General features: G+C 46.5%; 1 protein-coding gene across 1 annotated transcript in view; it reads right to left on the reverse strand.

Annotated features, from left to right (window-relative positions):
• Positions 1 to 876: 876 nt before the first annotated feature.
• The window catches only part of LOC123246419 (cullin-9-like), a 25,303-nt gene continuing 662 nt past the window's right edge, over positions 877 to 25,517 (reverse strand). The window contains exons 2-25 of the mRNA XM_044675320.1: positions 24,942 to 25,096; positions 24,289 to 24,810; positions 23,451 to 23,565; positions 23,049 to 23,269; positions 14,053 to 14,356; positions 13,184 to 13,394; positions 11,288 to 11,393; positions 10,676 to 10,903; positions 9,538 to 9,628; positions 9,194 to 9,362; positions 8,510 to 8,615; positions 8,133 to 8,228; positions 6,937 to 7,112; positions 6,552 to 6,685; positions 5,887 to 6,066; positions 5,444 to 5,553; positions 5,182 to 5,364; positions 4,892 to 5,052; positions 4,534 to 4,771; positions 3,634 to 3,802; positions 1,966 to 2,105; positions 1,692 to 1,821; positions 1,373 to 1,572; positions 877 to 1,194 (exon numbers count right to left, since the gene is read on the reverse strand). Coding sequence (XP_044531255.1) covers positions 877 to 1,194; positions 1,373 to 1,572; positions 1,692 to 1,821; positions 1,966 to 2,105; positions 3,634 to 3,802; positions 4,534 to 4,771; positions 4,892 to 5,052; positions 5,182 to 5,364; positions 5,444 to 5,553; positions 5,887 to 6,066; positions 6,552 to 6,685; positions 6,937 to 7,112; positions 8,133 to 8,228; positions 8,510 to 8,615; positions 9,194 to 9,362; positions 9,538 to 9,628; positions 10,676 to 10,903; positions 11,288 to 11,393; positions 13,184 to 13,394; positions 14,053 to 14,356; positions 23,049 to 23,269; positions 23,451 to 23,565; positions 24,289 to 24,810; positions 24,942 to 25,096 — 4,463 coding nt within the window. The remainder of the gene's footprint in view (positions 1,195 to 1,372; positions 1,573 to 1,691; positions 1,822 to 1,965; positions 2,106 to 3,633; positions 3,803 to 4,533; positions 4,772 to 4,891; positions 5,053 to 5,181; positions 5,365 to 5,443; positions 5,554 to 5,886; positions 6,067 to 6,551; positions 6,686 to 6,936; positions 7,113 to 8,132; positions 8,229 to 8,509; positions 8,616 to 9,193; positions 9,363 to 9,537; positions 9,629 to 10,675; positions 10,904 to 11,287; positions 11,394 to 13,183; positions 13,395 to 14,052; positions 14,357 to 23,048; positions 23,270 to 23,450; positions 23,566 to 24,288; positions 24,811 to 24,941; positions 25,097 to 25,517) is intronic.

Below are 25,517 nucleotides of genomic sequence, written 5' to 3' on the forward strand. Positions count from 1 at the left end.
TGCTCACTGCTCTTCCTCTAGGTCCCATTCCCCCTTCTTCCCCCTGCCCCAGGTCTGAGGCACTGTGTTACCTCCCACTCTCAGGGTGTCCTTCCCCTACGGCCTTCCTGTGCTAAATTCTCCCTCCTCCACCCCGGGCCCGCGCATACCCACTCTTTCCTCCTTAGGGGCCGTCATTGGTCCCCTTCTCCCTTTCGACCCTCTCCCATTCACCTCTGGGCAGCCCGCAGCTGGTGCTGGGCGCTTCGGGCAGGGCAGAGGGCCCGGGGCTCCCCACTTCCTCCCAGCCCAGAACCCTTTCCCGAAGCCCCGCCCCGGCGTGGGCTCATCCCCGGCCTGGGCGAGCGGCTCTAGGCTGCAGTGCGGACGGGACCAGGGCCGAGGCCACTCAGCAGAGCGCGGTGCAGAACGAGCCCGAGGCGGAGGGGTGGGGCCAAGGGCGGGGCTTGCGTGACGAGCCAAGGCGGGCTGGGGGAGGGGCGCTGGCTGGCTGTGCCCTCCGTGGCCCGGATGGGGGAACCCTTAGATGCGCAGCCGCACCCCCTTACTCTAGAGCTTCGAGGCACAATGCACTTTCCTCACAACACCCCCCTGGGGTAGGTAGTGCATAGATTATCTCCATTTTACAGCCGAGAAAACGGAGGCCCAGGGCCACACAGCCATTTTAGGGTCTTAATAATGTCTTAAGCTCCGCTTCCAGGCCAAGCCTCTCCTGACCTCTCAGGCATCTAAATCGCTCTGGAATTTTTTCCTACCCACGAAGAACCCTCCTGTGCTTGGGACACTGAGAGGTACCCCAGGACTGCCTCATTCCTCCTGCTCCCCATCCTCCCTGCAGCACACACTCCAAGCCTCAGAAATCACCTGCTGCCAGGCCTATCGGAAGGTGGAAAAGGTCCGAGTAGGAGGCGAGGGACTTGGGGTCGTTCTGGTTCGGATCTCCAGCGTGTGGAAGGTGGAGGGTGGGGTAGGTCCCAGGGGGACCAGGTTGGGGGGTTCTAGAGGAGGCCCCTCTGGCTCAGGGGCTGCATATGCTAGGATTTGGGGCCGCTCCTCCTGCCTCCGCATGTAGCCCTGGCCCAGGAGATGGAGGACACAGGAGAGGACGTCAGCCCCGCTGCACCCAGCCTCCCCACCGGTGCTGCTGCCCAAGTCCTTGGCTGAGGAAGGGCCCTTCTGCCAGGCTTCCAGTACCTAGGGACACACACATGGATCCCCATCACCCAACCCAAGGTTTCCCCAGGCCCCCAATCCCACCCCCTGCTGGGCAGCCTCTTCCCTTTGGAGCTGGGTATACAGATGTCACTTCCCAATACTATTCTCCAGGGAGTCCCCCACCTCATCCCCTTCCATAGGGCCCCTCCCCCCATACCAGACAGACAAGCTGGTCAATGTGCAGGCCTTTCTCCCCATGGGCTTTGAGGATTCTGACAAGGAGGCAGCTCAGGAGGTTCCTCTTCCTCTCCAGGGTCCGGCACTCATCCTCTTCCACACTCAGGTATGTCTGGGGGGGGAGCAGCCACAAGGCCTCCTCCCCAGGCTCCTTCTCTACCTCCCGAAGCTGCAGCACACCTGAGACACCACCCCCACAGACATACTGCTCAGGTGGGGGGGCCCCATCCCTCCCCCTTGGCCCTGAGGACTCTTGTCCTGAATGGGGGCAAATGGTTCTCAAAGCCTCTGATACATACCCCCAGGTGGGAGATCCTGGCCTTCCTGCAGGCTTAGTGGCCCAAGGCCTGAAGTGAGGGGCTGGAGTGCTTGCATCAGAAGCTCAGGGGAGAGATCTGAGGTCTGCAACAGAGTCTCCAAGGCCACCTCCTGAAGAAAGGAATGGGAATCACAGAAATGCTGGGGTTTTAGGGGTCCCCTAGCCCTCACCTGAGGAAAGGAAAAGGAGAAAGACTATGAAGGACATGAAAGATAACAAATATGAGAATAAGGAGAGAGATGGGGTTGAGGTACCTCCATTTGGTTGAAATGCAGAAGAAGCCACATCTGCAAAGTAGAGACATGTAGAGTCTGAGCTCCAAATGACAGTTCAGCCCGGCCCAACCATGACCACTGGAGTAGGCGCTGTGGCCCCAATGCTGGCTGATTCTGACCTAGTGGGTGGGAGGAGAGGGAATGCTCTATGGAGCAGTCCCTTTCCTTCCAGGGCTGGACAGAGGATCATAGATTTAAAGCTGGAGAGGACCTCAGAGGCCTTTAGGCCTGCAGCTTAACCCACCAAAATGCATTGTCTGTCTCAGAATGTTATTTCTTTGGGGCACTGAAGCAGCAGCCCAGTGGTTAGAGAGCCAGGCCTGAGTCTGGCCAACCTGGCTTTAAATCTGACCTCAGACACTTCCTAGCTGTGTGACGTGGGCAAGTCACTTAACTCCAATGGCCTAGCCCTTGCTGCTCTTCTGTCTCACTGACACAGAAGGTAAGGATTTAAAAAGAAAGTAATCTCCTTGAGAGCAGGAATTATCTTGCTTGTAATACTTTGCACAGTATTAGTACTTAAAGTCCTTTTCCATTCTGTTATTCATTCAAGGCATTACCCATCTTTAATCTTACTAGGAAAAAGAGACCCATTAGACTGGGAACTACCCAAGAGTAAGAACTATGTTTCCAGATTCAGGTTTGGAGCTCCCAGAGGGCAGAGCAAGGGAGCAGAGTTTGTATCCCACGGTTGAGGTTTGAAAATTGTCCCCTCAGTGTGTAACATTCAAACTTGTCTACGTCCAGGAGAATGGAAGATTCTGCATGACTACGTGAAGGAAGCAAACAAATAAATATTCCTTGTTGCATGGTCCAAGGTATTGCTCCAACCACTGGCCCTGACTTTGTCAGAGACTTGAGAACTGAGGAGCTCCTCCCTGTGCTGTCCTCTGAGTCTGTCCAGAACAGGTGCTACAGTGGAAAAGGCACTGGACGGGAAGGAAGGACACCAGGCTCTCTGGTGACTGCTGGTGAGATCTTGGGTCAATTACTTCCTCTCGATGGACCTCGGTTTTTTCTACTGTAAAATGAGGAGGCTGGACAAGATGACCTCCAAGGTCTTGTCTGGCTCAGTTGCTTACAAGGAGAATGATTAGAGGGGCCAGACTCTCACAAGACAGTGACTGGCACCCTCTGGTGGACACAGATGAGCCTCTCCTGCCCTGTGACACCAAAGATCTATTATCTTGAGTAAAACAAGAGATGGGCTCTTGCACACTTAAAGCTGGAAGGGACTTAAGCCAACCTTTTCATTTTACACTTGAGGAAACTTAAGCCCAGAGAAGGGGAAGTGAGGAATCCAAGGTCCCACAAGAGCCAGCCCTGGAACTCCGGTATCTTTTGGTATCCAGGGTGAACCCTAAGAGTTAAGTGCTTTGCTCAAGGTATGCACACAGGTAATAACTGCCCAGAGGAGGATCTCAAGCCAAGTCGCCAGAGCTGGAGGTCTTTCCTTTGTACCAGTGAAGATCTGTTTCATCTCCATCCTCTCCGGTCCCATCACCCCACTTCAGAATTGGTTCCCCTTCTCCAGAAAGGTGCCCCTTCTCCCTTGCTTTTCTTTTTCTTTTAGTCCTACTCTGCCACAGGCTCCTACCCTTCCTCCTCGACACCCCAGACTCCCAGCTGCCCACCCCGTCATCTTACTCTGACTGTAGAAGTTGGAAAATCTGCTGAGGCTGGTGCTGAGAGCTGGGGGGAGGTACTTGTTGGGCTCATAGAGATAGCAGAGGGGGGACACAGGCCAGCAGCGAGGAGACAGGACCAGCACGGACACCTCAGGGGCCCGCTCTTCAGGCGGGAGTTGCTCCACCGGCTGTGGGGGCAGATGGCTCTCAGGGACTCCCTCCTTCGAGTCAGTCTGACTCAACGAATACTTAGTAAAATCCTGCTTTGTGCCAGGCCCTGGGCTGGGTGCTCTGGGGAACACCAACACGGATCCCACATGTCCTTCTTCTACCCAGGGAGGGGCGCTCTTGTCCTCCCACCCCTAAGTCTCCTATCCTCTCTTTACCCACCCCCTGGGACCTCTGCTCTCTCTCTCCCCCTACCTTCTCCCCTCACCTCTTCCTGAGCCTGGACCAGCAACCTCTCTTTCTCTCCTCCCCTCCTCCTGAGAGTGGGTCACTGGCCCCTGCCTCTTTTTTCTTTTCTTAAAAACCCTTCCCTTCTGCCTTAGAACTGAAACCAAGTGGGCCAGCTGGCTGGCTCAGTGGATTGAGAGCCAGGCCCAGAGTTTGGAGGTCCTGGGTTCCAATCTGGCCTCAGACACTTCCTAGCTGTGTGGCCCTGGGCATGTCACTTTAACCCCCATTGCCTAGCCCTTACTGCTCTTCTGTCTGGTAACCAGTACAGAAGAGAAGAGCTTTAAAAAAAAAAAGAGTTGCTATTAAGCCATCAGTTCAGCTAGGCACTGGAAGTTAAGTGACTTGCCCAGGGTCACACAGCTGAGAAGCCTCTGAGGTCCCATTTGAGCCCAGGCCTTCCTGGCTCTCTAATCCCTGAGCCACCCCCCTGGCCCTGGCCCCTGCCTCCCAGAGGCCTCACCTCCTCCTGGGGACGGGCCTCCAGGCTGTGCTCCTCATCCTCCTCCTGTTCCAGGAGCTGCTGGTCAATCTGCTCAAGCTGGAAAAGGTGGAACTGGTGCTGCAGCTCCTGGGATGTGCTCAGGCTGCTCAACATCTGCTGGGGCAGGCGGTTGGGGAAGCAGAGCCCGATCTGCTCCAGCACGGCTCGCTCCAGCCAGCTCGGACCCAGGCTCAGGAGGCGGTCAGCCAGGTAGTACCTGTGGCACAGACAGCTCAGGCCTTCCTGAGGATGGCCTCGGTGCCAGCCTCCTCTTGGGGCCCCGGGGGGCTCCCTTCCCTCGAGTCTGGGAGGCCCCCCTCAGAAGCCCCACACTCACTGGTAAAAGTGCTCAAAGGTGGTGGCCAGCTCCAGGCCAGAGAGGACCATCATGGGCTCCAGGCTCCGCTGCAGCTGGCCCAGCACCTCTTCCCCCTTCGGGCCACCCACTCGGCTCTTCTGGATCTGCTGGTCGATGTGACGGGCGAACTGTTCACTCACCTGGACACGGGAATGGAAGGGAGATGAGTGAAAAGGGGACACGTGGGGAGAAGAGACAGAAGGGGCTCCTGGGGAGGACCCAGGCACCCGGAGGTGCCTATCTGAGCAGGAAGGGCACAGAGGACTCACGTGGGCAGCAGTGAGGAAGGAGAGCTGCAGCAGAGCCCCAGAAAAGCCCTGGCGCAGGGCCAGCGTGAAGGCTGCCCGTGGCCCAAAGAGTTCTGCCCCGGCGCTCTGGAGTCGCTCGTAAGTGTCACAGTATCTGGGCACGAGGTCCGGGGCTTGCCAGGCTGCGGTCAGAAACCTGCTCACCTGAGGGTGAGAGGCAGGAGCGTGAGGGGCAGCCCTACCCCACGGGCCTCTCCCACACCCCGCCAGTCCCCCTGCCCACCTGCTCTTGCACCACACCCCTCCAACACTGGGTGATCCCCCTCAGGCTGCCTCCAGGAGGGCCCAGGCCAGCCCCTGAGTTCAGCTCCCAAATCTTACTGTTCTTGCCATCTGTGGAGACAGATTCAGGAGGAGGAAGAGAAAACCTTAGATTCCGGGTCCTGAAGCCAAAGACAGGGTTTGGAGCCCCCCACACCAGGCCCCTCACGTGCCAGGAGGAAGGCTGAGAACAAAGGACACCTTCCCTGCCTGCCCAGCTGACAAGAAGGCTCCATGATGGCTCAGGGACTTGCAAGAACAGAGCAAATGGAGGCGCAGGGAGACACGGGGAAAGGAGAGCGCTGCGCTGAGCTAGCGCTGCTGGTGGAAGGAGGGGAATGGATTTTTTTCCTGACAGTCCCCATCTACAGACTTTTTGTCCAGGACCCATTCCCTGAGACTCACTAGGCCGGGTGGGAGGCTCAGGAGGAGGTCCTGGGGGAGGCTCCACGTGTACCAGCAGGTGGCTGAGGCGACGCACCCGGGAGGCAAATGAATCTGCTCGGCCTTGTGGGCAACGGGCCTTCTCTCTATGCTCCAGGTACTGGCCCAGCAGCCAGGCCAACGGGCTCACCCCACTGCCATCTGAGGAGGGAACACAGCTCGGGAAGACACGGCCCGAAGGGAGCAAGCCGCAGGCAAAGGGCAGGGAAAAGTGAAGAAAGGATGGCCTGGCTGGGGAGGCAGACACTGAGGAATTGCTAGTGGGGGTGGTTCTTCAGAGAAAGTTAGTGCGAGTTACGGGAGAAAACATGGAAAAAGAAGTTGTGCCGCCGCCATAGTTACCAGGAGCGGTTCTGGGGGGTGACGTTTGGGGCTCTTAGTTAACCTGGGCCAGTTGTTGAGGGAAAGCTATTCTAGCAGAGCTTATGGAATGATGACCAGGGAGTAATTGGTAGGGAAAGTTCAGGGTTCCTGGGGGCACTTGGGCAGGGAGTGAGCTTATGGGATGGTGACCAGGGCCAGTTCCTAGGGAAGATGCTCTAGGATGGCCACCTGGAAAACTGCCAGGGCAGAACTTGTGGAAGTTGCTGGGGCAGTGTGTGGGGGAGAGGGGCTGGGATACTTACCAGGAGCAGTGATGCTCTGCACCAAGGGGCTGACCAAGGCCTCCCAGCAGGTCCTTCCTAGGGCCAGGGCAGCCTCGTCATCGGGGAGGAATCGATCTGCAAAACTCTGCTCATGGCGTAAAGCCCCGTTCAGTCTGGTGACAGGGTCAGGAGCTAGAGGCACGAGCCCCTGGCCCCAAGACTATCCCTCAATATGATACCCTGAATGTTCTCACGGCAAGAGCCCCCCATGGGTATCAGGAGGGTCTCTGCCCCAGAACTCTTCTATCCCCTTCCCGAATCCCCCGGTGACTCTCGCCCTATCCCTGACCTCTTCGCTCCTGCCTCGTTCCCCACCCCTCCAGCCACCCCGTGAGCCCGGGCCCCCTGATGCCCCTCTCCACACCTAGGGCAGAGTTGTAGCAGGCGCTTCCGGTCCCGAGCGATGTCCTGACTCCAGGCTTGGGCTCGGACGGTGTAGAAAAGGTGTGTGCGGCGACACAGCTGCTCCCGGAACAGCGGCCAGAATGTGGGTTTGGGGCCCAGCACCTCCACCCCTCGCACACGGGTGTCAATGCCACCCTGAAACGTGTGGCTGTCATTGACTCTCTACCCAGGCCTCGCTTACAGAAAGACCCAGAAAGAAGTTAAGGCCTAGACCCAGTGCTTTTTAAGAGTTCATATGACAGGAGGCAGCTAAATGGAGAGCCAGGCCTAGAGATGGGAAGTCCTGGGTTCAAATCTGGCCTCAGACTCTTCCTAGCTGTGTGATCCTCGACAAGTTACTTAACCCTTAGCCCTTATCACTCTTCTGTCTTGGAACCAATACATAGTATTGATCCAAAGGTGGGAGTGTTCATAGGACCATGTTAGAACTATGAGTTAATCCAACACTCTTTTTTCAGAGTAGGGACCTGGGATCCAGAGAAATGAAGATATTCACCCAAAGTCTCACAAATGGTAAAATCAAGATTAGAACCCAGGCCAACAGCAGCAGCATTAATAATGTTAACATTTATTAATAGTCTACTATGCGTCAGGCACTGTGCTAAGTGCTTTGCAATTGTTGTCTCATTTGATCCTCACAAAACAACCCTGGGAGATAAATGCTATTATTATCCCCATTTTACAGCTAAGGAACTTGAGGCAAATAGAGGTTAAATGACTTGCCCAGGGTCACACAGCTAGTAAGCATCTGAGGCTGAATTTGAATTTAGGTCTTCTTGACTGGGCCCAGCACCCCAGCTCTTATCAGCGGATTCCAAACACCACACTCCACTACACCTTGACTCCAGGTCATCTCCCATATTTCTAGGACCACACTGTTCACTGGGCCTCTTCCCAAATGCTCATTAAATGGCTACTGTGTATAAGCCACTGAACCAAGCCCTGTGGATGCGATGACAGAAGCAAAGACATTCCCACGCCTGAGAAGCCTCCATTCAGTCCTTGCCATTCGAACTGTGCAGACACCCTCCTCCCTTCCCCAATGCATGCTCTTTTGCAAGGCCGAAGGTCACTGCATGGCTTGACCCCTCTGACAGCCTTCCACGGCAGACCTCTGCCCTCCCTGCTCCCTCTCTCAATGCCAGCCTCCTTTACCTGCTGGCAGCGCTTGATATGAATCTGCAGGATGGGCCAGAAGCGGGTCATGTTCTCCAGGAGAAGCACCTGACTGTCGGAAGGCGTGACATTTACCTGCAGGGTTGAGATGTGAGGACTCTCCATTGCTCAGGATGGAGAAGGGAAGGGACTATGTCCTGATCCTGGGGCCACTGTCTTCACCCAGGCCCAAGGCTTATGGAATTTGGAACTCTGTGGTCCTGTCCTAGCTTCACTATTCAGGGAGGAGCCAAATCCTCTGTTCTTTGGGGAACAGGACTTGGGGGCTCCCAGGGGCTCCTCCCTACAGGAGGCCAAGTGGAGGGTTCCACTGACTGGAATGGGAAAACACGGAGGGGTAGGGAAGGGGTCCTCACCGTGCTGAGCTTGGTACTGACAGAGTGGGCATGGTCTCCTCCCAGCACCACCACTCGGGCGGGCATGTAGCTCGAGTCTTCCTTTGCCACAAGGAGCATCAGCTGTCTGGACATAAGGGAGGGAAGAAACCCTTCAATGACCATTGCTGTAGGATAGCTCAGAGACCACCTTTTACCTTTCCTGTCCAGTTTCAGTGAGTCAACATTTTCCCTCAAGCCAAGGCACAGAAATTTTGAGTATATCCCTAAAATAGGGAGAGAAAGAGACTGAGAGGCAGAGATAGAGAGACACAGAGATGGAGACAGACAGTGTGTGTGTGTGGAAGTGGATGTGTGAGAAAGAGATAAAAACAGAGATATGTGTACGAGAGACACAGAGAAAAGAGAAAGAGTGTGTGTATGTGTGTGTGTGTGTGTGTGTATGAGAGAGAAAGAAAGATAAAAACAGACAGACAGGGACAAAGAAATTGAGGGGGAGAAGGGGACCTTAGGAATCGTGACATCACATTTGTCTGCAGCACAGAAGGCACATATTCAGCACTGTCTCTAACCTGGGGCGTGTGTGTGTGTGTGTGTGTGTGTGTGTGTGTGTGTGTGTGTGTGTGTGTGTGTNACCTGGGGCGTGTGTGTGTGTGTGTGTGTGTGTGTGTGTGTGTGTGTGTGTGTGTGTCCATCCTTCCCCACCTGACAAGGACCCCCCGGTGCATGTGCAGTGTGATGTAGTGAGAGCCTGTGCTGCCATTGGATTCCCAGTAGGTCTTGGGATTTCCGTCAGTCAGCTTGCTGGCCCAGTGAGAATTGGATGACACCTCCATCTTCTCCCAACACTTGTCCTCAACTTCCATGCCAGAACCTGGGGCCAAAAAGGAAGGAGAGAACAAATTGGTCTGGCTAAGGAAAAGGCAGGGGATAGAGGATTAGAAAGAGAATTCTAGTCTCTGTTGCTGGAGCAAGGAAGGACTGGTTAACACCACTGGGCCATGGGGGCAGCCACTGACCCTAGCCAGAGGTAGGTAAAGGACACTAACCCTGGCAGAGATGCCTGAGGAAGACGTCAAAGAAAGGGATGTTAATGGGTCGGTGGGTTCGTCTGTGTTCTTCAATCTGGCCGAGCACCATCTGTAGCAAGACCACAGGGTTGGAAGTGACATAGAGGGGCAGGAAGGAGTACAGTGACAGGAATAAATTTATATGGGGAAAAGGTCAAGGGATTAAGCAATTTTGCCCATTCCTCCAAAACATCTAAATTCTGAAGAAAATATTGTCATACAAGGAAATCAGGCACAGCTGACTAGCTTTCAAAGGTTAAAACAGGGTGAACTTAGATACTTAAAAAGAAAAGCAAATCCACCTCCTGATAGAAGGTAAGGAGAGTGGTAGATTGAAATCACTTTTTTTTTTTGACCAAGCCAATATAGTCATTTGTTTTGCCTGATTAGACATATTTGTTACAGGGTTTTGGTTTTCTTTCTTTTTCAATGACAAATGGGTGGAGGTGGGAGCAAGACAAATCAGTTTTTTATTAGTTGACAAAAATTAAATTTACTTTAAAAAATCAAATCAAATTGTTTACCACTTAAGAACTGTATTTTCATGTGCAAGTCTCTTTCTGTTCTGTCATGTATATGCAAATATCCATTTTATTTGGTTATTGTTTATTTGGTAGTTAACTTTAGAATAAAAGTAAATTAAAAAAAATCAAAGGGCTAGAGGTCTCAGTGGAAGGGGCAGCTAGATGGTTCTGGGGATTGAGAGGTAGGCCCAAGAGATGGGTTCCACTCTGGCCACAGATATTTTCTAGCTTTATTACCCTGGGCAGGTCATTTAACCTCATTTGCCTACCTCTTAGCACGCTTCTGTCTTGGAACCTATTAATTCTAAGACAGAAGGTATGGGTTTAAAAAAAAAGAAAGAAAGAAAAAATCAGGCACAAAAGAAATAACCTCTGATCAGTCAGGTCATTATCCTCCAAAGTAAGAAGATGGCTCTTGCACTGCTTTCTTTCTTTCACCATATATGAACTTCCTTCTTCTCTTGCTCCAACCTCACATTCTCACCCAGTTTTGTTCCTCGCCCCAATCTGCCTTCTTTTCCTCAGGTTCCATGTGCCTCCATCCCATCTCCTTCTCCCCAGGCTCCCTCCCCTCCAGCTACTATCCTCCTAACCTGGATGCAGCCAGCCAAGATGCTTTTGGTGAGATTGCTGTAAAGCTGGGCATGCTTCTCATACTCCCCAACTAGATCCCTGAGCTCAGAGCCCAGGGGTAGTTGTTCCTTGTGCTTGTCCAAGACCTTGGTGAGGGCCTCTTGGGCTCCCAGGTGGCACAGCACCACTGCACAGTCCTTGTGCACTGTGGCCAGGCGATGTAGGAAGCAAATTAACTCATGGACTACCTAGAGTGTGTATCAAGGCAGGAAAGGGTCAGGGTCGGTACTGAGGCCCAGGAGAATAGCAGTCAGCCATCTCTCTGTGGATGCCCCACTAACCATCCTTCAGGGAGGAAGGTAAGCCTCATTCTGCCACTTTCAATTCAAGTCAGTGGGTTGAAAATTAGCCATCTGCTATGTACCAGGGACTGGGCTATATTCTAATACCCATCTAATGGGTGCTTGGGATTCAGCTTTCCTTACCTACAAGCCCTCCCACTTGAGGTTACTGAGAACACTGCCTAGGTATCCATGGGTGCATTTGGCTGTGTGAAAACTGAGAACCCCCAGGGTGGCCAAAGCTCCAGGAGTCTCTGGTACTCCTTCCTCTGGCGTCTACCCTCTAGGTACCTCATGGTCTTTGCTGGGCATTCTCAGGCTGGCCAAACAAGAAGAGGCCACTTTGTGCCAGGGAAGAGTTGAGTCCGTAGAGATCTCCAGGAGGCAGTTCAGTATTCTGAGGGGCCAGGAAGAAGGATTTAAGATGGGAAGAGGGCCACATAGATCAGATGCCCATGTCTGCCACTCTTTTTCTATCTCACCATCCCACTTCCCACCCTTAAGTCTGAAGAGAGGAAAGATGGGGTGGGTGGAATTTGGGTTACAATGGCTATAGGCCAGCTAAATGCTATAGTGCAGGACAATAAACTGGAAGAATTAGGACACTTGAGACCTTGTCCCAATTCTCCTAGTAACTTCCTGGGAAACCTTGAAAAAAATTCACTTTCTTTAGCCACTAGTTTTTGATCTGAATAATAATAAGTCATTATATATTGCAATTATATAACAAATAATAATAATATATTGTTTATAGGTCTGATTATGGCTAGATACTGTGCTCAGCATTTTCCAATGATCTCAATATGATCCTCATAACAACCCTGAGAGGTATTATTATTATGTTTTAAATTTACTTGAGTAAACATTTTCCATTTACATGTAAAAAAAATTAACATTCATTTTTTTTTAATTTTGAGTTCAAAATTCTCATCCCCTCCTTGAGAAAGCAAGCAATTGGATACCCATTATACATGAAAAGTCAAGCAAAACATATTTGGTAGGTATTGTTTTTCTCATTTCCTCATTTTACAGATGAGGAAACTGAGGCAAATGGAGGTTAAGTGACTTGTCTGGGATCACAATGCTAGAAAGCATCTGAGGCCAGATTTGAACCCAGGCCTCATGCTCTATTCACTAAGCCACCTGGCTGACTCTAATGGAGAGTTTTGGAATAAATGATATTGTAAGGTACTTTCTAGCTATTAAATTTTATATTCTAAGCGCTGACACTATATGTTCCATGTTGTAATGTTCTATATTCTAAGATTTCTCTTGGATCCTGCATTCTGTGCTGTAATATTCTAATTCTAAGATCCCATTTAGCTCTGGAATTCTGATTATATGATTTGGGTAGGGAGGGTTTTATGCAAATATGCAAACATTTGAGGGTGTTTGCACAGCAGAATGGAAAGAACCCTGTATTTGGGGGCAGTAAATCTGGGTTCTGGATTTAGCTCTATCATTTTATTCCCTATGTGACCTTGGAGAAGTAAATTTTATTTTCCTGGATCTCCGTTTCTTCTCCCTATAAAAGAGAGAACTGGACAAAATGAACTCTAAGGTCCCCCTTGACTCTAAAATCCTGTGATTCTTTTTGCTGACATGTTTTTCAAGGTGCCTATAGGAGGGCTTGGGCAGGTGTGAAGCAGAGTGTGTATTTAGCTGAGCGTGTGCAAACCAGCACACCCAAATGTCTGCACAGAAGTATCTCTGAGTAAGGGCCTGTAGGTGCAGCAGTGAGAGCCTGCCTGACCACTCAGGTAGGTGAAGTTAGAGTGTGCTGATGTAGGTTCCCTCCCAGAGTTCCCCTTTCTACATCCATCTCTTTAGCTGAATCCCTCAAAGATAAATTGCCAACTTACCAAACTAATGACAGTAATACTAATAGCCAGTATGCAAAGTACTTTACATATGTTATCTCATCTGATCCTTACCATAACCCTGTAAGGCAGGTAGTATTATTATTATTCCCATTTTACAAAGGAGATAATCAGCTAAGAGATCTTTTCTAGGCTTACACAGTTAGTTAAGTGTGTGAGGCAGGATTGGAACTCAGTGCTTCCTGACTCCAACATTATTTGCCTAGCTACCGCTGAGGCAAGAAGGCAGACTCCTGTTTGCCCTGTCTTCTTCCCTTGGTTTCCTTCCAAACTTCTGGCTGCCCCACTCCCACCCCCACTCCCTCACCTCAGCCCAGTCATTTGAAGGGCCTTGTTTTCAGGGGTCTCCAGGCTTTGTAGCAGCAGCAGGAAGGCTTGGGGCTGGTGCTGGAGCTGCCCCAGGAGCCGACTCACTTGACCCTCCCTGATTCCCTCCTGGCATATGCTTAGCTCCAGCTCCAATAACAGCTGCCCAGAGGGCTCTGCATCCCCCACCAGGCTCGGAAACAGCAGCTCAGCTTCAGCCCCAACAAACATAGAGTGAAGAAAAGGGGGTAACAAGAGTTGGCTAGATTTAGAAAGATGAAGGTCATAGAAAATAAACTGGAAAGTTTTTTTCCTTCAAAAAATGAGTCAAAAGGGATGAAGGCTTTTTTTTTTTGGTTACCTTTCATTCAAAAAGTAGGGGTCAAATGTTATAATTCCCTGTTGCCACCCCCCTTCCCCTAGCCTTTGCCAGGCTTTTGCCCCATGAGACTTTACATGTCCTAGTAGAAAAAAAATAACAAAATATGATATTGTAGGTGAAAGCATATACATTCTACATAGTATATTTTATTTTCTTAAACTATCAAAGTGACTTTAGTTTCATAAAGTGCTAAAAATATAAAAAGTACTAAAAATATAAAAAGTGCTAAAAAATATAAAAATGGACAAATTGTCCATTTTTCTCCCAGATTGTCAATTTCTTCACCAAAGAAACAAAACAACAACAAAAACCCTCCACCCACAGCATCAACATCTCCAAAATTATTTGTCTAATCACATTCTTTCCTTCTGTCCTAAAGCCAGAGATTTCCCTTAATGCCTCTTGGTACCTCTGTCCCTTCCCAGCTACCTTCTCTATTGGCTACTACCCTCCTGGCATCTCGCTTCCCCGAACTGGGCATCACTTACCTTTAGGTGCTGCTGACACTTCCCTCCCCTGGGATTCTGTCTCATCCTCCCCATCCACTGCTGCCTTGGAGTCTGGAAACGAGACCTTAGGGCTACAGGTGTCCTGAGGAGGCTCTGGAGGGGGTGCATTGACCGAGTTGGCTGAATTCCCTGTGTTGGACTTTGGCCTGAATTTGTTGTAGACAAGAGAACTCAGCAGGTCACTGTGGGTGCTGCCTTGAACCTGCCTACTAAGTGCCAGGACTAGCTTCTCTGCCAACTCCATAGGGACTCTGAGCTCACTGAGGTCTTCCTCCTTCACAGTCTGTCAAAAAAAACAGGAAAGAAAACACATTACACATGGCTCCAGGGACTAGGGCATACTGGGGGTGGCATGGCCTATTTCTGGAAGTCCTTTTCATCTCCCTCCATGCCATACCTGTGCCTCCCTATACCTTTCTGGACACACCATCCCCTTTCTCCTAAAGCTCTCCTCCTCTTCCTTCTTACTCCAGGAATCTAATTCTTGGGGTAGCTAGGTGGCTTGAAACAAGGAGGTCCCAAGTTCAAATCCAGCCTCAAATACTTCCTATCTATGTGACCCTGGGCAAGTCACTCAGCCCTAGTTACCTAGCCTTTACTGTTCTTCTACCTTAGAACTGATACAGTATCAATTCTAAGGCAGAAGGTAAGGATTTTTGTTTGTTTGTTTGTTTGCTTGTTTTAAAAGAAGCTCTTATGAATTGAAGGGACCTTGAATATAATTCAGTCCAAATGAAGAATCAATTCTCCAGGGTGATCCACTTCTTAATCTATAGTAGCAGGAAACTAACTACCCTTCTCCCTTCCCACACACCAACCCTTCCACTCCTCAACAGCCCATCCAGTTTCTGGACAGCTCTAATTGTTAGAAAGTTTCCCTGAGCCAAAATCTGCCTCTTTATGACATCTCCTGGTCTCACTTCTACCATTTGGAATCAAGTAGTACATGTCTAATTATCTCTCTTTTGTTTGACAGCTCTTTCAGTTTTTGAAGATAGGTTCATGTTTCCTACATTGTCTTCTTATTCCCTATGAAAAACTTCTTAAACATTCTTAATTTTTAAATGAATTTTACTTTATTTTTAATTTCTTTTTTTTTAACCCTTACTTCTGTGTATTGACTCCTAGGCAGAAGAGTGGTAAGGGCGGGCAATGGGGGTCAAGTGACTTGCCCAGGGTCACACAGCTGGGAAGTGTCTGAGGCCATATTTGAACCTAGGACCTCCCATCTCTAGGCCTGACTCTCAATCCACTGAGCTACCCAGCTGCCCCTATTTTTTTTTTTTTTAGAACCCTTACCTTCCATCTTAGAATCAATACTGTGTATTGATTCCAAGGCAGAAGAGTGGTAAGGGCTAGGCAATGGGGTCAAGTGACTTATCCAGGGTCACACAGTTGGGAAGTGTCTAAGGTCATATTTGAACCCAGGATCTTTCATCTCCAGGCCTGATTCTCAATCCACTGAGCCACCCAGCTGCCCTATTTTTAGTTTCTAAATTCTCTCCCTTCCACCTCCTCTTCCCTCCTCCCTTCCTCTCCCCATTGAGAAGGCAAGAAAAACAAAGCCCATTATAAATATGTAGAGTCATGCAAAACAAATTCTTTTATAAACCATGTAGGAAGAAAAAGAAAAAGAGAAAAAAAAATATGCTTCAAGTTCATATTGAGTCTACAGTTGTCTATCTGGAGGTAGATAGCATTTTATGAATTGTTGGTGGTTATTGTCTTGATCAGAGTTCCTAAGTCTTCAGAGTTGTCTTTAAAATATTGTTGCATAAATATTGTATAAATTGTTCTCCTGGTTCTGTTGTCTTCACTTTACATTAATTCATAAAAGTCTTCCCAGATTTTCCTGAAAATATTTAATTTCTTATAGCACAGTGGTATTCCATCACTTTGATATAATTTGTTCAGCTACTGTCCAATTGATGGGTATCCCCTTAGTTTCCAATTCCACAAAAAGAGCTGCTAGAAATATTTTTGTACATGAGTCCTTTTCTTCTTTCTTTAATCTTTTTTGGGGAATAGTCTTAGTAGCACTATTGCCGAATCAAAGGGTCACACTTAAATAGAGTTCTGGACATAATTCCAAATTGTTTTTGAGAACAGTTATACCAGTTCATTGTCTAACCAACAGTGCATTAAAGTACCTGGTTTTGGGGTTTACAAAAATATTCATAGCCACGCTCTTTACCATACTGTGTGGTGGTAAAAAATGGGAAAATAAGGGGGTGTCCCTTGATTGGGGAATGGATGAACAAATTGTGGTATATGATGGTGATGGAATACTATTGTGCTATAAGGAATGATGAACTGCTTAATTTCTATATGAACTGGAAAGACCTTCATGAACTGATGTGGAATAAAATGAGCAGAACCAGGAGAACACTATACACAGAAAGCAAAACACTGTGGAATGATCAAATGTGATTGACTTTGCTACTAATAGCAATATAATGATCTAGGATAATCCTGAGGGACTCATGAGAAAGAATGCTATCCACATTGAGAGAAAAAAATTGTGGGAGTAGAAACACAGAAGAAAAACATATGATTTATCACTTGTTCATATGGGTATATGATTTGGGGTTTTGGTTTTAAAATATTATTATAAAAATGAATAACATGGAAATAGATATCAAGTGATAACATATGTATAACTCAGTGGAATTAGTTGTCAGCTTCACGAGTGGGGAGGGAAAGAAAATGAATCATGTAACCATGGAAAAATATTTTTAAAAATTTTTATTAAAAAAACTTTTTAAAAGTATCTGTTTTTTTTATAATCTCTATTGCATTGATCTTTTTTTTTTTTGTCAATTTAGCCAGTCTGATGGATGTGAGTTGGTACTTCAGAGTTGTTTTACTTTGAACTTCTCTATTAATAATTGAACATTGTTTTCAAGTGGCTATTTATTGGTTTTATTTCTTCCTTCAAAAATGGCTTTTTGTATTCTTTGATTCTTCATCAATTAGGGAATGGTTCTTGTTCTTATAAATTTAACTCAGTTCCCCATCTATAGCTTAGAAATGAGATCTTTATCAGAGAAACTTCTTGTGAAGATACACACCTCCAATCCCTAATTTCCTGCTTCTCTTTTAATTTTAGCTGCATTGGTTGTGTTTGTGCAAAAAGTTTTGTCCATTTTTTCCTCTTATGATCTTCCTTATCTCTTGTTTGATTGTGAACTCTTCCCCTATTTATAGATATGAAAGTTAATTTCTTTAGTGTTCCTCTAATTTACTTACAATATCATTATTTCTAAATAATGCACTTATTACAGTTTTCTTGGTATACAGCGTGAAATGTTGGCCTATAGTTTCTGACAGATTTGCTTCCAGTTTTCTTAACAGTTTTTGTTGAATAGTGAGTTCTTGTTCTAATACCTGGGATCTTTATCAAAAATTAGATTACTGTACTAATTTGCTTCTGTATTTTGTATATCTAATCTGTTCTACTGATTAGCCTTTCTGTTTCTTACCCAGTACCAAACTGTTTTAACAATTATGGCTTTGTAGAATCGTATAAGGTTAGGTACAGCTAGGCCCCTTTCCTTTTCATAAAAAAACATTTTTAATAATAAAAATATAATATATTTATTCTATGTTAAGTTTAATTTATTAATTACATTTATTATGTTAATTTGTTATATATTTATATTTTATACAAAAAACTTTATAATAAAAAATGATTCCCTTGATATTCTTGATCTTTGTTCTTCCAGATGACTTTTGTTATTATTAAGCTTTACAAAGTTGTCCTTTGCTAGTATGATTGGTTGATATGGAACTAAATATATTAATTTTGGTCATATTGTAATTTTTATTACATTGGCTTGGCCTACCAATGAGCAATGACTATTTTTGCAATTATTTAGATCTGCCTTTTTTTGTGTAAAGAGTATTTTGTAATTATATTGATAAAGTTTCTATGTATGTCTTGGCAGGTAAGATTATCAAGAATTTTATACTGTCTGTAGTTATTTTAAGAGGAATTTTTCTTTCTATATCTACCCTGGATCTTGTTGGTAATATGGATGATTGTATGGGGTTTACTATTTATCTTGAAAATTTGCTGAATTTTAAAATGGTTTCAATTCATTTTTTAGTTTACTGTCTGGAATTCTTTAAGTAAATTATCGTATCATCTACAAAAAATATAGCTTCTTTTTCTTGTCTTATTAATATATAGTTATCATTTCTAGTACCATACTGAATGGTATTACTCTACCCTCCCTCTTATTCTCATTTCCCTTAACTTCTTTCCTTTTTTTTTTTTTAAACCCTTACCTTCTGTGTATTGGTTCCAAGGCAGAAGAACAGTAAGGGCTAGGCAATGGGGGTTAAGTGACTTGCCCAGGGTCACACAACTAAGAAGTGTCTGAGGCCAGATAGGAACCTTGGACCTCCAGTCTCTAGGCCTGGCTCTCCGTCCATTGGGCCACTTAGCTGCTCCAACTTCTTTCCGATCATGAAGACATAACAGAATTCATTCAAGCCTTCTGTCTAATTAAATTCTCTTTATAACCCTTGGCAATGAAAAAGTTCTGAGAGACTACCTGTATCACCTTCCTATGTAAGAAATATAAACAGTTTAACTTTGTTTAGTTTTTTATAACTTCTTGCTTATGTTTACCCTTTTATGTTTCTTTTGACTCCTGTGTTTACACAGCAAATTTTCTACTTAGCTCTGGTCATTTCATCAGGAATACTTGGAATTTCTTCAATAAAAATCCATTTTCTCCCCTGTAGGATTATACTCAGTTTTGCAAGGTAGATTATTCTTGTTTGTAAACCCAGATCCTCTGCCTTCTGGTATATTCTGTTCCAAACTCTCCATTTCTTTACAGTAGTGATTGCCAAGTCTTAGGTAATCCTGACTGGCTTTTCAGTATTTGAATCCTTTCTCAATGCTTGCAGTATTTTTCCTTTGATCTAAGAGCTCTTGATTTTGTTTACAACATTCCTGAGAGTTTTGCATTTTGGGGTTTCTTTTTTTTTTTTTTTACATTGTAGAATAGATTTTTATATAAATGTCTTATTACACAGTAAAATCAAAGCATATATACAGTGATCCCTCATCTATTGTGAGAGTTATATTCCAGAGACCTCCGTGGTAAGTGAAAATCCATGAAGTAGTGGCATTTCATTTAATTATTTATATATATTTTAAGGCTTTATAAACCCCTCCCACTCTCCTATAAACCTTTTCGAACCTACAGTCACTGAGATAATCACCACCCAGGATACAGAACACAACGCTGTGGTTGTTCGCCTTTCATTCCATCAGCCAATAGTGTGCTGCAATAAGTGTAACTCCAAGATAGAGAATTAGATATATATTTTTTAAAAACCTGAGATACAACGAAGCTGCGATAAGTGAACCACAATATAGTGATGAATGACTGTATTACAAAGTTACAAGAGTATATAACAAAACTACTTTATCTGCCCTATAGAATACTAAAAGACTTCTTTGGGGATATTTTTTCTGTGATATTTATTTATTTTCTACATTTTGAGTTTTCTTTTTCAGGAAATGAGTGGATTCTTTCAATTTCTACCTTGCCCTTTGGCTATAACTTGTCTGGAAATTTTTCTTTTATGATTTCTTGAAATTATAGTAACTAGACTTTTTTTTTATTCATGGCATTTGGGTAGTCCAACAATTATTTTTTTAAAAATTACAACCTTCTTTTCTGTCTTAGAATTGTTATCAGTTCCAAGACAGAAGAGCAGTAAGGGCTGGTCACACACAGCTGGGAAGTATTATATTTGAACCCAGGGCCTCCCATCTCCAGGCCTGCCTTTCTATCCACTAAGCCATCTAGCTGCCTCTATCTAGTCCATTAAATTGCCTCTCCTCAATATGTTTTCCAGTCAGTTATTTTCCCTAGGAAAAATGTCACATTTTCTTATTTCTTAATGTTTCATGGGGTCATTAGTTTTAATTTGGTCAATTCTAACTTATGAGGATTTATTATTATCATTTATTTATTTATTTGGGGTTTTTTTGGGTAAGGTTTTATTGTTGCTGTTCAGCTTTTTTTTCCCCTGTCACGTCTGACTCCTTGTGATCCATTTTTTTTTTTTTTGACAAATATACTGTGGTGGTTTGCCATTTCCTTTTACAGCTCATTTGACAGATGAAAAAAATGAGGCAGAGTTAAATGATCTATCCAAGGGTCTCATAGCTAGTAAATGTCTGAGGCCAGATTCAAACTCAGGAAGATGAGTCTTTTTGACTTTGGGCCCAACACTATCTATCCACTGTGCCAACTACTTATCCCAAAAAAGATTTTGTACCTTCTCCCCTTCCTTGTTCCAAGCTGTTAATTCTCTTTTCATATCTTTCTTCTCTAGTTCTCATTTATTTTCCCATTTTATCTATCTTTTATTGCTCTAATTTAATTTTAAAATTCTTAAATTAAAATTTTTAGCTTCTTTAAAAATTTGCTTTAATTATTCTGAGAATTCTTCTTGGATCTGTGTCTGAGCTATATTTTTGAATCCTTGCTTGTGATTGTTTTCAAGTCATTGTCTTCTTCAATGTTTGTGCCTTGGAATTTCCTGTCATCCTAGTAGCTCTTTATGGTTGGGTTCTTGTTTTGATTGCTCAATCTTCCCAACCTGCTTTTTTACTTTGGACTTGATGTTTGTGTTGGGATCTGTGCACATGTGGGGAGGTGGGTAGGATGTCTGGCCTGAGCAGCTCTCCCCTTTTGTCCTTCTACTGCTTCCCAGCTCAGTCTGGGTGCCTGAAATATTTCAGTGTTCCCAAAGTGGTGTGATTCAGGGAGAGTTCTGTTCTGTGCGCTCCTAGTCTGAACTCTGCAAGTACTGGATCCAGTTTCAGGCTAGTCTTTGGCTGTAAATTTCCACAGATTGCTGCTAGATTCAATCACTGTTAGCCTGCTGGGAGGTTTTGTAGGTTTAGAACAACTGAATTTCTGGTTCCCCTTTGGTTTTGGGATTCCTGCCCAGGTTATTTTATTGTAGGCTTACATGCTGAGCCAAAGGCTAGAATTGAATCCCTGCTCTGCTCCTGGGATTAGAGCCACAAAGCTTCATTTCCTCAACTTATTCTTTGTTCAGTACACAGCTAGGGTGACAGTGACTGCTCTTCTCCACCCTGGATTAGTGACCTGGAACTAGGTAGTGGGTGACAGAGCTGCCAGATGGCACCCATTCCTATACCTAGTGCTAGTTTGGGATCCCTTGAGATATTTTCCTACCCTGTTTCTTTCTATTCTGATGCCCCATTTTACCCATCCTTCAGCTCCTGGTTGCATCAAGCCTCTTGCTCCTGGCCAGATCCTGTCCCTAGAGTCTGCAAGACCTCTCGGTCAATCTGTAACTCTAAGCTGCCCTGGGCTGGAAAAAAGAATTCATCTGGACTTTTTCTCAGTTTTCAGGTTGGAGTATTTTCTAAATCATTGCAGAGAAGGAATAGTGGAGAGCTAGGCTCAACTACTTCCTCTTAATCTGCAATCTTGACTGTCATTCTTAATTCTTTCAATAGATCCTCTAAGAACAAACTTTCCATCCTTAACTTGAAGACAGAAAGACATGAGTTCAGATCCTGGCTGAGGCACTAACTAGTTTATGTGACCCTGGGCAAAACTAATCTTTCTGAGCCTCAGTTTCCTCATTTATAAAATGGGGGTGATAATAGGGCTTAGGAGGAGGATCAAATGAGAAAATGTGTGCTGAGCAGTTGTCCAGATTCAGAGTGCTAAGTAAATGTCAGCTATTCCCGTTCTAATTGGTGAATGTCCCTTCAGTACATAGCCTGACCTACCACTGAATTTCAAGCTCCAAATATAGTTAGATGAGGGTTGAACCCAGTGCACCAGGACAATCATACCTCCCTTCTTCTAGACACTATCCTTTTCTACACGTAGCTGAGGACCACTTCAGTAGTGTCCTGTGTCACACAGCCTCCTCAAAGATACTAGATCTATTAAGTCACTTTATTCCACAAAATTTCTTAATTTAAACATTTAAATTAAATTCATATCTTAAATCTTAAATTTCAGTTAAATTAAAATCCTTTCCAAACCAACTTATTAAAAAATTAAAAGATATTTTATTTCCCCAATTGCATGTAATAATTATTTTCAACATATGTTGTCTAAAATTATAGATCTCCAGACTGACTTTAACTATTCTCTCTGTTGCCGGCATCTTATATTTGCTCTGTTATTTTGCTAAACCTATCTTAAGGATTTTAGACATTATCCCTATTAAATATGACCTTGTTCAGATGAAAAAGAATTTTTTTCATAGATTGGGATCATTTCCCATGAGCCAACCTTCTGAAAGGTTTGGGCTGGTCATCAAATTCTGGACTCACTTAATTATATTATCATCTGGTCTATGTCTTGCCATCTAGTCCACCATGATATTGTAGGAGACCATCAAATGCTTTGGGGAATTCCAAACATGCTCTGTCTTAGCCACTCTTGTTATATCTCCTTTTGCCCACCCTTCCTCTCCTAGGCCCAATATACCTCCCCATTCAGGGCCTCCTGGAGGCAGAAAATTCAGTTCCACTCAGTATGAAGCTAGGGGCCAGGAGAACAAGCTCAGTTAGAGCCCAGATCTGGGGCACATAATACCCTATCCAAGTCTCAGCTCCATAATAGCCACTGAGTGCTAATACCAACTCTTGTGCTAATTTCATTAGCACTAAGAGCTCACCTAGAGCTTCCCTCTTCTAGGGTCTATCAACAATGATGAAAATTTATACAACACACTAGGAACTAAGATAGAGAGAAGAGGATAGCTTTTTCTTGTTCTACCTTCTCATTTCCTCTGTTCCTGGCCTCATGGTTTTCTCAGACCCATGTTCAACTTCTGAAGCCCTCCACCTGACCCGATCTCTCTCCACTTACTAGTCCTTCCCATCCTGATTCATCAACCCCTTACCAGTAGGCCTACTCTTCAGAGTTCCATTCCTAGGCTCCACATACCTCCCCATCTGGTTTCTCCTGGAGAAGCCGGAGAAACTCCTGTTGCTCAGGCCCATCCAGCTTCTTGATGAAGAAAAGCAGCTCCCACCATTCAGCCTGGCTCAGACATCCAGACTCTGTATTGCTTTGAGCCTCAGGTTTAAGGTATGGTAGAGCATACAACCTTGCAAGGGGTTTCCAGCCTAAAGAAGGAGGTACTGCAGGCAAAAGACATGAGAGTACTGACAAACTGTCCAGGAGAATGGGATACTGGACTCATTCAGGGCAGCTCAGGGCACGGGGAGTGTCTTTCTTTGGTTACACTTTGGTTACTACCCACAGGAGCCCCCCACATACCACTGCCCAGAGAACCTGTGTTGCTTGCCTCCCTAAGCTCACCTATACCTGGGGCCTGGGGCCCACTGCCCCCTGTCCCTTTCTCTAGGCCAATAACAACTTTGTCTTCAGTTACAGGACCCAGAATCTCCACCATGTGCCAGTGTACCCAGTATGTACGGCCAGTAGACTGCCACAGCACCTGGGTATGAAGAGGGGAGGGAGAAAGGTCAGTCACCTGGGTGAGGGAGAACAACCTCAGCTAGAAGGCCAGACCTGAAGCACATAATAATAATCAAAGATCTAAATCATCATCATAATAGGTAACATTTACATAGTACTTCCTCTGGGCCAGGCACTTGTATTAATTACTTTACAATACATTTAGTCCTCTCAACAACTCTGGGCAGTAGGGGCTATTATTTTTTCCATTTTCAGATAAGGAAATTGAGGCAAAGAGAGGTTAAATGGCCTGGCCAGATCACACAGCTAATAAGTGTCTGAGGCCACATTTGAACTCAGGTCTTCCTAATTCCAGGCCTGGCATTCTAGGCCCCTTCCAAGTGAAGCCTCCAGATCACACACACACACTGGAGGCTTGGGCAGCTCTCCTTAGGGTGGAGGCTGGGGAAAGAGGACAAAAAGGACCCAAACACGTCTTCCTCTTTCCTCTGCCAAATGAGAAGAGACGGCAGGAACAGTATATTTGGTTGTTTCTCTTCCTTTCCCATCCAGCAGGTCCCCTGTCTTACCTGGCCTCTTAGTGATACCATCTTCTCCAGATGGCCATTCTCCCTCCCTAGGGTGGGACACAGTGACTCTCAAAGCTTCCCCTCCTTTCTCTCAGATCCCTCTTTCTTTCCCAGGGATGCTGTTCTGCCATCCCTACCCTCCAGGCCGCCATTCCCAGCTCACTCCCACAGACCTGTACAGGGGGCATTCCGTTGTTGCTCTGCCGGAACTCTCCTTGGTCCCCAGCACTGATCTCCTCATAATCCTCCAACATTCGAACACGCATCCCTGGCTGCAGTGTCTCCTGAACATAGTCAGCATAGCCACTCAGGCTGGAGAACTCAGACCGTGGTCTGAAGGCCCGGCTCGGCCTCCTGGGGGAAGTAGGGTTAAGCAGGGTTGGCAGGATGGGGGTTGGCACAGATGATCGGGGCTGAAAGATGGATCGGGCAGGCCGTGGGGGAGATGCAGGCTGCCTCCCCGGGCCCCGGTCCCATCCCATGCCCCGAACCAATTCTGAAATCAGGTTGCCCATGGCCATGCTAAACTCCAATTCCCGCTGTCCACGGCTCTTCTCCACACCAGAGGCCTTGTTAGGAGAGTACCGGTTTCCCCGCTCCCCAGCCCCGGACTCCAAGCTGCTACTTAGCTGGTCCAGGAGGGATGTGACGCACAAGTAACGCTTCACTAAGGAGAAGAGCAGCTTTCCAGGGATCTGCAGGATGAACAGCACGGCCTCAGCTCCACACTCGGCTCCCCACTCGGCTCCCTCTCCTAGCATACTGCCAACACATCCTGGGGATCCAAGGCCAGCCCTGAGCCCTGAACGCAACTCCCTTAGCTTACCTGGGGCAGGTGGATCCCTTCAAAGGCCATACAGTGCTCTTCCGAGGATGTGGTCTCTGCAAAGAGCTCCAGCAGAGTGGAGCGGCTATCGAAATCCATGTGCTGTTCGATGCCATCCTGCTGGCTCAGGGACAGGAGCACATGGGCCCTGCTCCCTAAAACACAAGCCTTGCTCAGCATCCTGCCCCAGCACACTCCACCTACCAACCCCTGCCCAGCCTCAACTCTTCCCACTTGCCTCTCTCACACTCACTCGCTTCCACCTTCCAGGAGAACCAGCGCCTTCTCCACCCAAGGGCTGACAGAGGACCAAGGTGCTCTGACAAGGGACACCAGGTCTTTCACAATAACCATCTGTACTAACATCTGGCCAGTAAGTTCTAAACTCTATTAAAGAGACACACTGTCCCTTTCAGTTCCTGTCTCTCTTTCATCAATGGCTGTGAACCTGTAGCTCTAAGTTCCCTGCAGCTGAGCCCAGGCAGACATCCCTCTCTCTCCCCCCCTCCCCCCCCCCCATCCCTGTCTCTCTCTCTCTCTCTCTCTCTCTCTCTCTCTCTCTCTCTCTCTCTCTCT

This window comes from Gracilinanus agilis, chromosome 4 (assembly GCF_016433145.1).
Source record: "Gracilinanus agilis isolate LMUSP501 chromosome 4, AgileGrace, whole genome shotgun sequence".
NCBI classification, from domain to species: domain Eukaryota; kingdom Metazoa; phylum Chordata; class Mammalia; order Didelphimorphia; family Didelphidae; genus Gracilinanus; species Gracilinanus agilis.